Here is a 15,486-nt window from a genome sequence, read left to right as displayed (position 1 = left end):
AATGGGAGCACTGGGAAGGATTCATTGCCAAGACAACAAATTATTAGAACAAGGCTTTGAAGCTCTACAACAACTTTTCCTCTGAGGAGCTCAGAGCCTGAATTTGGAAGGAAAAACTTCAGCATCAAAGCTGGCTGATAAATATTCCTCTCATTTTAGAGTCAAGGCAGCAGTGTCATAAACCTGTTGTGTGTGACACTGAACCAAAGCCCTTTGTAAAAGTTCATATAATAAAAAAAAAGTGTGTGGTTTGAGAAGAGATTTAGATGATTAATTACTCCAAAAAAAATCAGGTTCTGAACGTGTCCCAGCAAAGAGAAACGTTTTTTTTTTGAAAAAAAGGGTAGATTTAGATTGGAATTTAGGAAGGAATTCTTCCTTGTGAGGGTGGTGAGGCCCTGGCACAGGTTTCCCAGAGAAGCTGTGGCTGTCCCATCCCTGGGAATGTCCACGGCCAGGTTGGATGGGGCTTGGACCAACCTGGGATAGTGGGAGGTGTCCCTGCCCATGGCAGGAGTTTGGAACTGGATAATTCTGAGAACCCTTTCCTACTCAAACCATCCTATTATCCCATGAAATATTGTTCATCCATTATTAAGGGAGAACTGTGGAGGATGGCTCAGTTCCCACCCCAACTTCGTCTTAGTGTAGTCTAAGGAAAGTCTGTAAAATTCTGTAATCCACCAAAAAATGGGCTTTGGAACAGCACTTCCATCCACACGTTGGGAAAAGCAGCTGAATCATTCCCCAAACCAGCCCGGGGGGTTGGACCACAGACTCCAGAGCTGCCTTCCAACCTCATGTGTGATTCCAGATCTGGATCCATGCTGGGAGGCAGCTCCTCTTATTTCTGCTTTACCCCCAAAACACCTTTCACTATACCTCAGTTGCTGTCACATCCAGCTGGATATCTTTCCAAACATCAGCAAGAGTTTCTATCCTCCCTTGGATACCTGTGCTGGGTCCAAGTCCTTCCCAGTTTGTTTGCAAAGGGGATGGTGGGGTTGCCGTAGGGATTATGGATTTGCAAATCCATAACCACGGCCTGGTGACACAGCCCTGCCCTTGAGGGCCTGAGTCACATTGACACAGCCTTGAAGTCAAAGATAATCTCTTTATATAACCACGGGGATCCTCCTCGGAGTGAAGGAAGCCATCCAGATTGGTTCTTAAAATCAGTTTTGAAAATAAATCCCTGGATTTTACGAGCGCACATTTCTGCCTCCTGGTCATGCTCACTCTGGGTACAACTATCCAGGTTTTCGTGGGGTTTTTTTTCCAGGAAAGTAAGGTGGCACTGCATGGACAGGCTGGGAGAGCTGGGGGTGTTTCCTGGAAACAAGAGAAGACTCCAGGGAGACCTCAGAGCTCCTTCTTGGTGCCCAAATTTGCTTCAGGAGAGCTGGAGAGGGACTTTGGATAAGGGATGGAGGGACAGGACACAGGGAATGGCTTCCCACTGCCAGAAGGCAGGGGTAGATGGGATTTTAGGAAGGAAATTTTGCCCTGTGTGGGTGGCCCATCCCTGGAAGTGTCCAAGGCCAGGCTGGACAGGGCTTGGAGCAATCTGGAACAGTGGAAGGTGTCCCTGTCCCAGGGAATTAGAGGGATTAACTTCCAGATGGAAAAATTCGAGCACTGTTGAAATTCAGACTTCACAATTTCGGGGGGAGCAGCAGCAACAAAAGGCTTTTTTATTTTTATTCAGGGACATAAAAGAAAACCTCCGTGCCTCCTCCTCAGGATGTCACTGAAGTGTTCTGCAACCCCAGCAGGAAATTACAACTGCCTCGGCCTCTTGGAACACTTCTTCCAAGGAAGAATTAGCAAACACACTGGACTGATTCTATTCTGCCAGGACTGGAAGCATGACACAGATCCCTATTTTTCAGAGGCAGCAGCGAAACATTCTGGCGGGGCTGTTTGCTGATTCCTGAGCTATATCCTGCAGTCACCAAGCTGGATTTTACCTGGAGGGCTTCCAAGAGGGAATTCACCTGCTTTTGCCTCTGGGGACAGGGAAAAAACAAAATGTATTCAGAGAAATATGGTAGGGAGCTTAGCTCTGTGCATAGCGAGGTTGTGTTTATCCAGAGTCCTGCCTGAATCCTACTGCTCCCAAGGGAATGTGTTTAGACAGATCCAGGCCCTTGGGAAGGTCTCTCAGGCTGGCAGCTGAAGCAAAAAACCAGAGCCAGGTTGTTCTACAAAAAAATCATGCCTGAGCTAGGAGGAAAACACAGATCACTTTATTAATCCCCATTAACAAAAGATTAGGTGGCAACTCATCCCAGCTCCACACAAGGGTCAGGAAGGTGGGGGGTGGATGTCTGCCCCAAAGCCAGTCTCCCCTGACCAAGCAAAGCCCTGCCTGATTTCCTCAGACAGCTTTTGGACGAGTTATCCATCTCTCCATGAAGTTCTCCTTGCCTTTTGTCTGAAACATGAACCCTTGTCCTCTCCCAGCGTTCCAAAATAATCCTAGAAAAGACTGAGCCAAACTCTTCCTAGGAGAAGAAACTCACCATGACAGGACAAGAGGCAAGCCCAAAGGGTTGGGAGAGCTTGGGAGACAAAAGAAAAAGGAGCAAAAGACTCATTCCTAAATAAATGCCAGGAAACCTTCAAGGAGAGCTTCAAACAGACCCCAGGAATGAGGAGGATGAGAAAAAACAGATGGACCTGGAGGTCAATTGGATGAGGAGGGAATTAAATTTCAGAAGAAAAAAAAAAAATCCTTCTGTGGCTATTGAGGGGGAAATAAATAATCAGAGACATTTCCAGAAGCAGGAAGTTGAGGACATTGCACCTTGAGGTACAACTTTAAATTGTCATTTTAGCGATGGGATATGTGAAGTAGCGCTTATAAATGAAATGCTCCTAGTCATGTGTTTTATTCTCTGTAAAATGTAAAAGTTTCCTCTGTGGAATTTCTTTGTATCTTTCAATCGTTTACATTGCAGAGGAGTTCAGTTTGTGAGTATACATGGATTTAAAAGTGGGATGGAGCATGTTAATATTTAATTATTTAATTAAAATTATGTAGAATTAAAAGTGGGATGGACCAGCTCCGCACCAGGTGGAACAGAGCTAAATATATTAATTTTTATATCAGAAAAGACGCAAACCACAGAGAGGTTCAGCTTGATGTTTAAGCGCCAAGTTCCATCACCCTGTGCTTGGAGAGCTCCGCTTCGCTCCAGGGGGAGCGACTCCAGAGCCTCACCCCCACAGATTCCCTGCCTTTCACACCAGATCTTCCCCACGGCTGTGACCTCTGCGGGGAACAGCCGGAATGTGGGAAACACGCTGCCAAACTGGCCAGAGATCAAAGGGGTGAAGCACCTGTGGCCGGTGAAGGGAGGGGAGGATCAGCTCCTCCTCCCACGGCTCCTCAAAGCGATGACGGCTGCGGAGCTGCTCAGAGGTGGCTGCAATCAGCCCTGCCTGATGGTTTTCCGAGGGTGTGAACCTCCAAAAAAAACCTCAGTGGTTCAAGAGAGCCGTAAATGGGACGGCACACTGAGCAATTTCACCTCTTTTCCCCGAATTAAATTGTGAGACGAGTGTTGGGACTTCTCCCAGGTAAAAGTCAACCCACTTGGCTCCAGGATCTGTGACTTTGGCAGAGCTGGAGAAATCCCCACCAAGGAGCTTCCAGAGCTTCATGGAATGGTTTGGGTTGAAAGGGACTTTTAAGATTATCTCATTCCATCCCCATGTCATGGCCAGGGACACCTCCCACTATCCCAGGTTGCTCCAAGCCCTATCCAACGTGGCCTGGAAAACTTCCAGGGATGGGGCAGCCACAGCTTCTCCAGGAAACCAGAAATGCCAGGGCTCACCATCCTTACAAGGAGGAATTTCTTCCCAGTGTGTATTTTTTGTAGAATGCCTGGAAATGATTTTCCAGGTGTTTGTGTTCCAGTGGGATCCCAGTGGGATCATGACTTACAGGGAGCTCAGGTTGGAAAGGCAACCTCAGAATGTCCCTAATCCAAGTTCCTGATCCAAGCTCCCAATTTTTTGGTCAGCCCAGGTTTCTCAGGACTTCATCCATCTAGGCCATGAAAACTTCCCAGGGATGGGAATTGTACCACCTCTCTTGGAAACCTCATGTGCCCCATGGAAGAGTTTGTATCACATTTGGATTGATGAACCCAAATATCAGGAGCAGGGTGATAATTGGAGGAGGATATTTTTGCTGGACCTTGGAAAGGGGATTACAGGAAAATGCAGAAGCAGAGAGGGAGGGATCAAAATGTTGGGAGCCTGGAGGAACACAAAAGGATTTGCAGATGATGGTCTGGAGGATTAAAGCAAGGGGGAAAGTCATTCCACTGATCTCCAAATTCAGGGAAAATTCAGTGTTCACAGTCAAGATAGATTTGTACAAGGGGAGCTGATGGAAGAAATGTTGGTGGAAAGTCACTTCCAGTGAGGGATAATGGGAAATGTCTCATCCATCTGCTGTGCGACTGACCCCAAAACCCAGCTCTGTTAACTGTTAAACAATACTGAAAGATGAAGTTTGTAAACAAACAAACAAACAAACAAAGGAAAATTAAATGTGATTACAACCGTTTTAACACAAGATTCTTTTTTATTCTGCTCAAAAGGGTACAGAGAACACGAGATTTTAACCTCCCTGGAACAGACCATTGGCATGGCAAGTTCAGTCTCCTGCCTCATATTTTGAACACGGAATTGTCTCCTTAACTTAGTGGGTGCAAAGAAGGAGATCTAGGAAGAACAGCAGAAAATGATGGGATGGAGAGGATCTGCTCTAAGGAGGTAGGAAAGGCTCTGCTCAAGGCTTTTTGCCTTAAACATACTCCACACATTTGAATTTTTTGCTTCAAGCCCAACCAGACCAGCAGAGCAAACAAACTCCGCAGTTAATTTTGTGGGAGTTGTTGAAAAATCAATTTGAAAAACTGGTTTGGGGCTTCCTGAGCTTTGCTTCTCTCTTAGTTGTGGAAAATTAAAAAAAATAGTTGTGAATATTAAAAAAAAAAAAAAAAAGACAATTTTTGGGAGCTGTTGAGTGTAGTTCATGGAAAGCTGGGCTGGTGGGGGGTTATTTTCCTCATGGAATTTTCAGAATAAATAATTCCCATCATTCCATCAGTCTAGTCCAGAAAAAGGCACAGAGGGAGCTTGCCAGGATCCCAACACTTATCGTCAAACTTGCTGCACCATCAAAGTTGCACAGGTCGGAGTAACAGCAGGTGACAGGATGTGCCACCCCGATGCCATCCATGTCGGAGGGGACACAGGTGGAGGAGCACATCTTGGTGACAGTCGAGACTCCTGTGAAGGGAAAAACTGTGGCAAAGAAAAAAAAAAAAGCAGGAGCAGTTAGGACTGGGGGAAAGAGAGGAGAGGGTCAGCCGTTCTCTTTTGTCTTCTGATGACCAGGAGTTGGTGTCATAGAATCAGAGGATGGTTTGGGTTGGAAAGGAAATTAAAGATCATCAGATTCCAACCTCTCTGCCATGGGACACCTTCCACTATCCCAGGTTGCTCCAAACCCTTTCCAACCTTGCCTTGGACACTTGCAAGGATGGGGCAGCCACAGCTTCTCCAGGAAATCTCTGCTAGGGCCTCCCCACCCTCACAGGGAGGAATTTCTTCCTAATATCCAATCTAAACTCACCCTCTTCAGGTTTAAAGCCACTCCCTGCTTTCCTATCACCACACAACCTTGCTGAAAGTTAAAATTTTACTTCTGAGCATTAACCAGGAGCTTGCATTCACTAAATAATCCCTCACACAAACACTGCTTCCCACAACAGCAGGAGAGCTGGATCTCCCATAGGAGTTCTTTTCCACATTTCAGTGGAAAGAGGAGCCGGTCTCCACACCAGAACTGTCAAAACAGTGATTCCTGTTAAAAGTGTGGATAAAGAAGGAATTTTCCTTACCATCCTCCAGGGAATACATCGTAGTCTTGCACATGGTCTCAGCCTCTGTGCAGTTCTCAATTGTCTGGCACTTCTCAACTGGGGTCATTTCCCTGCAGGTGTAACACTTCAAGGAGTGTCCTGTGAGGAGGGAAAACAGGAGGATGGAAAACATGAGGATGGGCTCAGTGTGGATTCTCTCTGTGCCCCTCCAGGTATCCCTCGGGAGGGATTTTCCAAAATAATCAATCGTGCTGAGGATGGGAATAGAATAACAGAACGTGTTTGGACTGGTGGGAATGAGAAGCACAAATGTCTGGTGGTCAAAGCACAGCCTCATGTCGGGTTCAGAGCCCTTGTGATGAGTTAAACAAGACAGAGCGATGGACACAGGAGACCCCGTGACACAGGAAAGAGCTTGGGCTGATTTATTTCTCTGTTTTCTGGATCTACCTCCCTCCTTGACTTCAGCAGAGCATCAGAAAGAGATCCCAGACTCCCAAACTCCCAGAATCACAGAACGGGGGAGGTTTGAAGGGGTCTCTGGAGCTCCACCAATCCAATCCCTGCCCTCAAGCAGGACCACCTAAAGCCTCTTGTCCAGGACTCTCTCCAGGTGGGGCTTTAATATCTCCAAGGATAGAGATTCTGCAGCTTCCCTGGGAAACCTCTGCCAGTGCTCAGTCAACCCCACAGCCATAAAGTGTTTCCTGATGTCTCCTGTGCTTCAGTTTGTGTGCTTTGCCTGCTCCTGGCACTGGGAATCACCGAAAGGAGCCTGGCTCTGTCCTCTTTGCTCTCTCCCTTCAGGAATTTACAGACATTTATAAGATTCCCAACCTGAACCTTCACTTTTCCAGCCTGAGAAGTCCCAGCTTTTCCTCAGGAGAGAGATGTCCACCCAGCCCACACCTCAACTCCTTGTCCATGGGGATCTTGGAACAGGTTTCCTAAAGAGGTTGTGGATCCCCCATCCCTAGAAGTGTTCAAGGCCAGGTTGGATGGGGCTTGGAGCAACCTTGGGATGGTGGAAGGTGTCCCTGCTCCATGGCAGGGGGGGGAACTGGATGGTCTCTAGGTCCCTTCCAACCCAAACCATTCCCTGATTCCATGATCTTCTAGGGGACAGCATCAAAGTCCTTCCTGAAGTCCAGGTAGAAAATATCCACAGCTCATCCCTTGTCTACCAGGCCAGTCACTTCATCACAGAAATTTGTCAGCTTGGTTGGGTTTGTCCCCTTGGTGAAGGATCTGGATACACAAAAATGTCAGACTTGGATGTGAGTTGCAGCAGTGAGAATTTCCTCTGGTGATATCCACTCTGCCAGCCCTTCCCAGAGGCTGAGAGGGGGTCCTAGACAGAAGGAATTTCTCTCTATCAGATTCACTGAGCCATGAGAACAAACTGAGCACAACCCTCCCCCTCGTGCTGAGATTCTGGGTTTGTGAGAAGAAAGTGTGAGGGGTTCTTTTAAATCATGGAACAGTTTGGGTTGGAAAGGATCTTAAAATCTTCCCGTTCCAGACCCCTCCCATGGGCAGGGACGCCTTCCACTATCCCAGGTTGCTCCAAACCCTGTCCAACCTAGCCTTGGACACTTCCAGGGATGGGGCTGCCACAGATTCTCTGAGAAAATCTGTGCCAGGACCTCACCACCCTCAGAGAGAAGAATTAAACCAGACAGCAGCACCATGAACGGATTGTATGTGACAAGTTCTGCTCTAGGCAGAGAGCACAGACACAAAATTTGTTACTCAACACTCCAAATCTGTCCTGAGCCAGCTCCTCCTGCCTTGTCCCTCACTACTTCAAAAATGTTCCTCATCCCTGTTAAGCTGTGAAGCCCTTGAGAGCTGCAGGTGCTTCTCAGCTCCTACGACCACAGAATAACCACAGTCCAAATCTTTCAGTGCCTAAAGTCCTCTGAGATGGAGAACCTTCGGAGAAAACCACCAAAGAACCCAGACTGTTGTTACACAGAGCACTCCAAACTAAAGATACCAAACCAAAACAGTGTCTGGTGCTTCCTATCACCAGAAAAAGCCATTTTTCAACAAGGTTTTCAGCGCATTTTGCTCTCTGCGGGTTTTTCTGAGGAACCCAACATTTGATCTGGGTCTTCTCCTCTGGGTGCTCTCTTCCACCCTGCAGCAGATACCTCGAAATGTGTGCTACAACCGCACTGATGTATTTCGGTGCCATCACACCCCAGCAGCCCCTCTTTGGTGTGGGAAGCCCTTGTCACCCCGTCTGTGTGACATTCCTGCCGAGGTTCCTGTAAACCTCACTTAAAAAGGAGAAATCATTCAGCTCCTCCCAGCACAGCTCCAATGGGATGCCAGCAGGCTCAGGCAAACAAGTCACCCTGTGAAAACAGCCACCATCCTAATTAATGAGCCAGGAAAAAAAAAAACCTTTTCTAAACAAACACAGCAATTTTCCTGCTAAAGCAAACTTTATTCTCTTGCTCTGCCCATTGTGACCTGATGCTTTGTTTGCACTAATTCCACGTCTGACAGTTGTGAAATTCATCCTTAGGAGGAAGCATCGTTCTCAGTCTCACATTTCATGATGCTGGACAAGTCCAACCCACGGGATTTGTGGACAAATCCAACCCACAGGATTTGTGTTCCTCTCTGAAAAGAAAACCAAACAAGCCACCACCTTTTTCTCCCCTGCAGAGTCTGCTCAGCAAGGAGGGAGGACCAAAAATGTCCTTGCATAAGAAGGAAATAAATAGGAGTTAAAAAATCCAAACACAGCTCCACAGACAGGCACAGATAAAATCAGACCCAGCACTGTCTGGATTTGAGAATATCCCAGTGAAAAGTCACAGATCCTGGACTGATACTGCTCATGAATTATCTTGGACATCCAGGAGAACACCAGCAAAGCTTGGGATCATCAGTTTTTTGTCCAAGAAATTGATCTGGTGGTAGAAACAAGGGACAGAAAGGATGGAGGGAGGATCATGGAATCATAGAATGGAATCCCAGAATGGTCTGGGTTGGAAGGGACCTTTATAATCGTGGAATTCCACCCCCTGACATGGGCAGCAACACCTTCCGATGGACCAGGCACCTGCCCAACCTGGCCTTGGACACTTCCAGGAATGAGCATCCACAACTTTTTGGGGTAACCTTTTCCAGTGCCTCACTTTGATCTTTGAGGTCCCTCCTAACCCAAATCATTCCATGATTCCACAATAAACATCAACCCTGGAGTACCTGGGCCACCAGCAGAGTCCCAGCCCATCTTTCCCATTTCTAACAACTAAAATTGGATAAATCCCACATGTAACATTTTTGGAGAACTCCCACACACACTACATGGAACTGAAATCCAGGGCCAAGTATCAAAAAAGGTACAGAAAGTTAAAAATAATGTTAAAAAAAAAAAGGAGTGAGATTGAGAATAAACATGGAAAAAGTGAGAGTGGGAATTTGCGTGAAAGGAATGACACGGTTTAATCACACTCTGCCTTGTGAAACTTCCTAAAGAGCCTGACAATCCCAATCACACCATCACCATCCTGAAGATATGGAAATATTCCAAACATAGATTTTATTTTTTTTCTGAAAACTGTCTAAAGTTAGGGATGTGACTTTCAGATGGAACAGGGCTCATCTTATCCCATCACTCTGCATCTCCTGAAGGTGTCTGGATAAATCCGAGCAGAAACTCACCCAAATCCATGCAAGTGGCAGCAGCCAGCAGAAGAGACAGAAACACCTTCATCTCGCACAGTCCTCGTTGTCTGGTCACTGTGTTGTCACCACTCCTCACCAATGTCACCCGTCCTGGTGATTTGCCATGCACCGATTCTGTCCCCAGATCCAAATCTACTGGAAAAACGACTCTCATTGAGCTATATATGAATAGAAGGAGCTCCAAAGCAGGTACCACCTCTTGCTATTTCATCACCTCTTTTTGTGTTCTTTGTAGAAGAAAACCTGTTTTTGCAGGGTAGACAATGGCTGGGATTGGTTAAGCCTGGTGTTTTGTGTCCCAGCAGGATGTGGAAGGCCCGGGGTGTTAAATAACCCTGGTGTCCAGGTCTTGTCTTGCAGCTTGGGGATATTTCCTCTCCTCTTCTGGAGTGTTTTCAAGAAATCCTGGGTAAAAAAAAGCCTTGGTGGGTGTCAACATCGAGGGATTGAACCTCATGGATTTTTCTCCGCTGCGTTTTTACCCTCAGTGGGGTCCAGAGTTTATCAGGAGGAGGAGAATCATGGAATGGTTTGGATTGGAAGGGATCATCTCATTCCAAACCTTCTCCATGGGCAGGGACACCTTCCACTAGACCAGGTTGCTCCAGCCTGGTCTAGACATGGAAATCTGACTTTCACTCCCTCACTCACTGGAAAAAGCATGGAGGACTGGGAAAAAAACAGGACCAGGACCCGAAAGATTGGGCCAAAGGAATCTCTCAGGCTCATTAACCCTAGGAAGGATGGAATGGAGAAGGCCCTCTGCTCTGAGCCAGGCCTCTCCAAGTGTGGTTGCAAGCTCATGAATTTTTTTTCTTCCCAAACACTTTTCCCATTCCCAACCCTGCTGCCCCAGGCATCTGCTGGATTTTCCTGCGCCTCAGGCCAGCTCCGTGCTAGGAAATCCTCCTCCAACATGGGAGGAGCGAATCTAAGTGTGGAATTGCAAAAATTGGGAAGGAAGCGCCCTTTGGTGGCTATGCCGGGCACCCTGCCAACACAGATTTTCACTAAGGAATGGGGAAAAGCTGAATCCAAAATGGTGTTGGAGATATCCCCACCACCTTCCTTATTCCGCCATCGAAGGAACTTCATCCAGGGTTATTCACTTGAACTCTTGGAATCATACAATCAATAAGGTTGGGGGAGACGTCAGGATCATCACGTTCAGAGTCAAACCAGCACCACTACCACTTTCTCCACTAAACCCTGTCCTCAAGTGCCACATCCACGGGTTTTTTGAGCACTTCCAGGGCTGCGACTCCATCACTACCCTGGAGCCTGTTCCAGTGCCTGTGTTGGGGGTTAAGTTTGTTCCTTCTTTCTCTAAAGAATTTTTTCCCCACAAGTTACCAAGGAGACCAAGTGTTGGATACTTGAGAGTACTTAACCGAAACAAAAAGGTGGACAAAGTTAGAAGGAGGAGATAATGCAGGTAAAAAACAGAGCTTGAGGCAGCTGCAGGCTCTTCATTTTCCGGCGTTCAGCATTCAGGGAGAGAAAGAACGGCTGTTGCTGGCTGGAAGAGTTTCACTGTGGCCAAAGGGATCCAGTCCTGGGAAATCTACTATCACCGGTTCGGCCTGAATCCGGAGTTTTCTCTGCCACCCGCGGGAGCTGGGCCACTTTCTGCCTCGCCTTCGGCTTCTTCGGCGCTGCTCTTCTTGCTGCAGCGTGACCCTGCACCCCCTGCGCTGCCGGGACACCCTGCCATCCCAGCTACCAGCCCGGGACTTTTCCACTGTTTCAGCTTGGTGCTCTGAAGATCCTGCAAGAACACCAAAACCAAACTGCCCTGGGTTTTGTGAAACAAAGCCCTCAAAGTTCTTGGTACTGTTTTCGTTTGTTATTAATGCTGTAGTTGTTTGGTGGGGTTTTTGGTTTTTTTGTGTTTTTTGCTCTGTAATACATACTAGCAAAGAACTGCTATTCCTGTTTCCCAAATCTTTGCTTAAGAGCCTCTGATTGTAATTTATAATTGAAAAAGAAAAAAGGGGGCAAGGGGGGGGGGGGGGGGGGTTTACACTCTCCATTCCAAAGGAAACTGCAGTTGTGGTTTTTTTTTTTTTATTACCTGGCAGATACCTGTCTTCCCAAACCAAGACAGCCTGACAACCCTTTCTGCAAAGAAATTTTTCCTGATATCCAATCTGAACTTTCCCTGGTGTGACTTAAGGCCGACTTGTCTTGTCCTGCCTTGGGATGTTAAAAGTTTTTCTAGGAATGCTGGATAAAAAGTCCAGTCATCATCTCTCCAAACCGAAAGCTCCAGAATCATGGAATGGCTTGGGTTGGAAGGGAATTTAAAGACCATCCAGTCCCAACCTTCTGCCATGGACAGGGACAACTTCCACTACCCCAGGCTGCTAAAAATGTGGCCTTGGACACTTCCAGGAATGGGGCAGCCACAGCTTCTCTCAAAATCCATTCCAGGGCCTCCCCACCCTCGCAGGGAAGAATTTTTCCCTAATATCCAATCTAAAAGTGGTCTCAGCATTTCAGCAATCCCTGCTGCTTTTTCGAACACCACTTCCAGGTGACTTCCATCCCCAGGAATTCCGACGGATTGTTTTCACAGTTGCCTCTCTAATACAGTAATTATGTGGATTATGAGAGCTAAGCAGTTATTTCCAGCCCCAAAAATTACCTAGGGAAAGACATTTAGGTACGTTCCAGGTCTGGCATCCCTCGTGTTCAGCAGAAAATGTTATAATCCTATTAAAAAGGCAAAATCCTCTGATGGTGTTTGCCTTCTTTGTAGGGGGAAAAAAAAAAAGAAAAAATGGATGGGGTGTGGCTTCTGGTTTCTGGTATTAAGAGCCTTCAAACAATGTGTTAAATTACTGGTTTCACCTGCACAGCTGAAATGTGATCTCCCTCGCCTTAGAAAATCTTGGATGGAAGAATCTCCGCTACTACCCTGCTCTAAATCCCATTCCTTCCTTCTCTCCGGAGGGTGGTTTGGGGGGGGTGTCAGCACACCTTGTTTATGGTTTCAGTTGATATTATCTGAGTCCTGGAATGTTTCCTCTTTTATGCACACCCTGTGCTGCTGCTTTGCATTGCTGGTGACTCACCAAAAAAAAAAAAAAAATAACAAGAACTAATGACAACATTCAAATTTTGTTTTGTTGAATTCCTTTTACTATTTTGTAGGAAACCACAACCTGCTCTATTGGGGGGTCCCACTAATTACATTAAAAAAAAAAAAAATTAAAAAGACACACAATCTGCATAAATCTGCCTTGTCAGAAGACGGATTTTAAAAAAATAGACTTTTTTTAGTGTATGCGTTCAAAGGGAAATTAATACAACTCTCACACTTCAGATGAGTTTGTTGTCATAAACAAAAGGGAAAGTTCAGCCAAATGTTTACTTCCAGCCCAGGAATCCCGTGCCAAACTCTTTTCCTGTCCTACCTCACCAGCTGAGGCAGTCTCAGGGTGGAGGCATCTTCATCAGACCTGCCTCATTGCATCCAGCCTGGAAATCTCCAAATCCTACCACTTTCCAGGCCGTCCAATTCCTTTGCAAATCCTAAAATTCCCCATCCACCTCCAGGGCAGAGTTTCAGGGACCAAGGCCTGCAGGCACTGAGAGCCTTCTTGACTTAATTATTATGAATTCTCTCTATTTACTCTAATCAGCTCTTGACGTATCTCCTGTGAATCCCAAATTCCCAGAGCAGGCAGATGCAGGAGTGAAAGATGGGGCTGGATTTAAGGGTGGAGAGGTGCTGACATGCCACTGCCACGTGCTAGTGCCAAGCTTTTGCTGGAAGAGGACTTAAAGATCATCCCATTCCAGCCCTTCCCATGGGCAGGGACATCCTCCACTATTTCAGGTTGCTCCAGATGCTGTCCAACCTGGCCTTGGATACCTTCAGGGATGGGGCAGCCACAACTGCTCTGGGAATTCCATTCCAGCCACTCATTACCCTCACAAGGAAGGATTTCTACCCAATATCCCATTTAGCCTTACCCTATTCCTGTGTAAAGCCATCCCCCTTTGTTCTGTCACTCCATGCCTTGTCCCAAGTCCCTCTCCAGCTCTCCTGGACCCTTCATCCACTGGAAAGGGCACCAAGGTCTCCCTGGATCCTTCTTTTCTCCAGGCTGGACATTCCCAGCTCTCCCAGCCTGGCTCCAGAGCAGAGGGGCTCCAGCTCCTGGAGCATCTCTGTGGCCTCCTCTGGACTCACTCCATCAGATCCAGGGTCAGGGATGAAAGGCACCCACAGCAGCAGCAAGGATAGGTTACCCTGAGCACTGAACCGCTGCTGGGAAGATGCCAGGGATTAAATCACCACAAACTTCACCTCTGGGACATCGCAGTCCCCACCTGTCTCCCTCACAGAAACCAAAATTCTCCGGAGCTGAGATTCTTGCAGCAGGAAGAAGGGAATTGGACAGGTATCCCTGCCCTCCTCCATCTCCTCCATTGATGAGGAATGTCTTTAAAAGTTAAAGAGAATGCTGGGAAAGCAAAGTGAAAAATGCCAAGCCTGACTCTGACCTATCCCTCTGAATAATGAGTCAGGAATCCAACCCTGCAGCTCTTTTAGAGCCATTTTCACTAAGGCACCACTCATCAGCTCATTAGTCACAGCAGCCTTATTCCTCCTAATTGATTTTACAACAATCCCCTACAATGTATGGCCAGGATCCAACGTGTCTTTGCCCAGCTTAAAAACCATTACATTGGCACAGCTCTGGAGACACTTCATCCCTCTCCCAAGCCTCTGGAGTGTGTAAAGGTCAGGAGATTCCCATAACTGAGCTTCTGGAAGGTGCCCTCAGGGAAAGGACGTGTGTCCCCTCGGTGGGACAAGCCACAGGCTCAAAGGACATGATGCCTTGGGAAGGCTGACCTGAAACAGAGACTGGACAGAGCTAGAGAACGAAGTAGATATTTATTGAAAGGGCTCTAGGATAGACCTTGGGAAGGACAGGGCCTGGCCAGGGCTACACCCAGGGCGGATTAAGAATGGTCACAAAATGGCTGACCGGTCACGAAGTCTTTCATTTTTATAAGTTTTGGTCCATTTGCCTACTGAGATTTAATTGTCCAATTACATCTTCAGGTTGTGAGGTCTCATTCTTCTTATTCCTCCCTTCAGTCCACTGTTGTTTGTGCTTTTGGGCCTGAAACTTGTACTCATTGTCCTTGGTCTCCAGCAGGAAAAGGATTTGTTTTGTCTCCCTACTCTGTGAAGAGAGCTGACTGACACTTAATGTGAGGCTCAGAACTGCACCCCTGGGCAGCACAGGATCTGAAAAACATGAAAGCTAAAACTTAAGGTATCGGAGGCAGCTGAGCAGTGAGCTGTGGCTTTCACACCTGGGAGCAGGTGGGTTTGACACAGACTGGAGCTGCACAGGGATGCAGGAAGTTTGGCACTCTTCTCCACACTGGTTTTCACTTTGGCACTGAACTGGGACAAAAAATCATGTAATGATTTGGGTTGGAAGGAACCTTCAAGATAATCTCATTCCAAACCCCTGCCATGGACAGGGACACCTTCCATTGTCCCAGATTGATCCAAGCCCCATCCAAGTTCTCGAAGGGATAGGGCAGCCACAGCTGCTCTGGGAATTCCAGGGCATCACCACCCTCACAGCCAAGAATTCCCTCCCAATATCCCATCTAACCCTGCCCTCTGGCAGTTGGAAGCTATTCCCTGTGTCCTGTCCCTCCATCCCTTGTCCAAAGTCCCTATCCATCTCTCCTGGAGCCCCTTCAGGCACTGGAAGGGGCTCTGAGCTCTCCCTGGATCCTTCTTTTCTCCAGGCTGGACATTCCCAGCTATCCCATGCTGACTCCAGAGCAGAGGGGCACCATCCCTTGGAGCATCTCTGTGGCCTCCTCT

General features: G+C 47.2%; 1 protein-coding gene across 1 annotated transcript; it reads right to left on the bottom strand.

The window, feature by feature from the left end:
* Window positions 1-4,596: 4,596 nt before the first annotated feature.
* Window positions 4,597-9,741, bottom strand: LOC136301140 (ly6/PLAUR domain-containing protein 2-like). Its single transcript, XM_066204001.1, has 3 exons — window positions 9,594-9,741; window positions 5,928-6,047; window positions 4,597-5,328 (listed from the first exon to the last, which is right to left on the bottom strand). Exons 1-3 carry the CDS (start codon window positions 9,643-9,645, stop codon window positions 5,120-5,122), a joined length of 381 nt encoding a protein of 126 aa, XP_066060098.1. The 5' UTR covers window positions 9,646-9,741; the 3' UTR covers window positions 4,597-5,119.
* Between the last annotated feature and the right edge of the window lie 5,745 nt (window positions 9,742-15,486).

Source organism: Chamaea fasciata, unplaced genomic scaffold (assembly GCF_029207755.1).
Source record: "Chamaea fasciata isolate MVZ Bird 193981 ecotype frontalis unplaced genomic scaffold, bChaFas1.0.hap1 SCAF_1, whole genome shotgun sequence".
Taxonomy (NCBI): Eukaryota; Metazoa; Chordata; class Aves; order Passeriformes; family Sylviidae; genus Chamaea; species Chamaea fasciata.
This window is presented reverse-complemented; position numbering and strand designations above follow the sequence as displayed.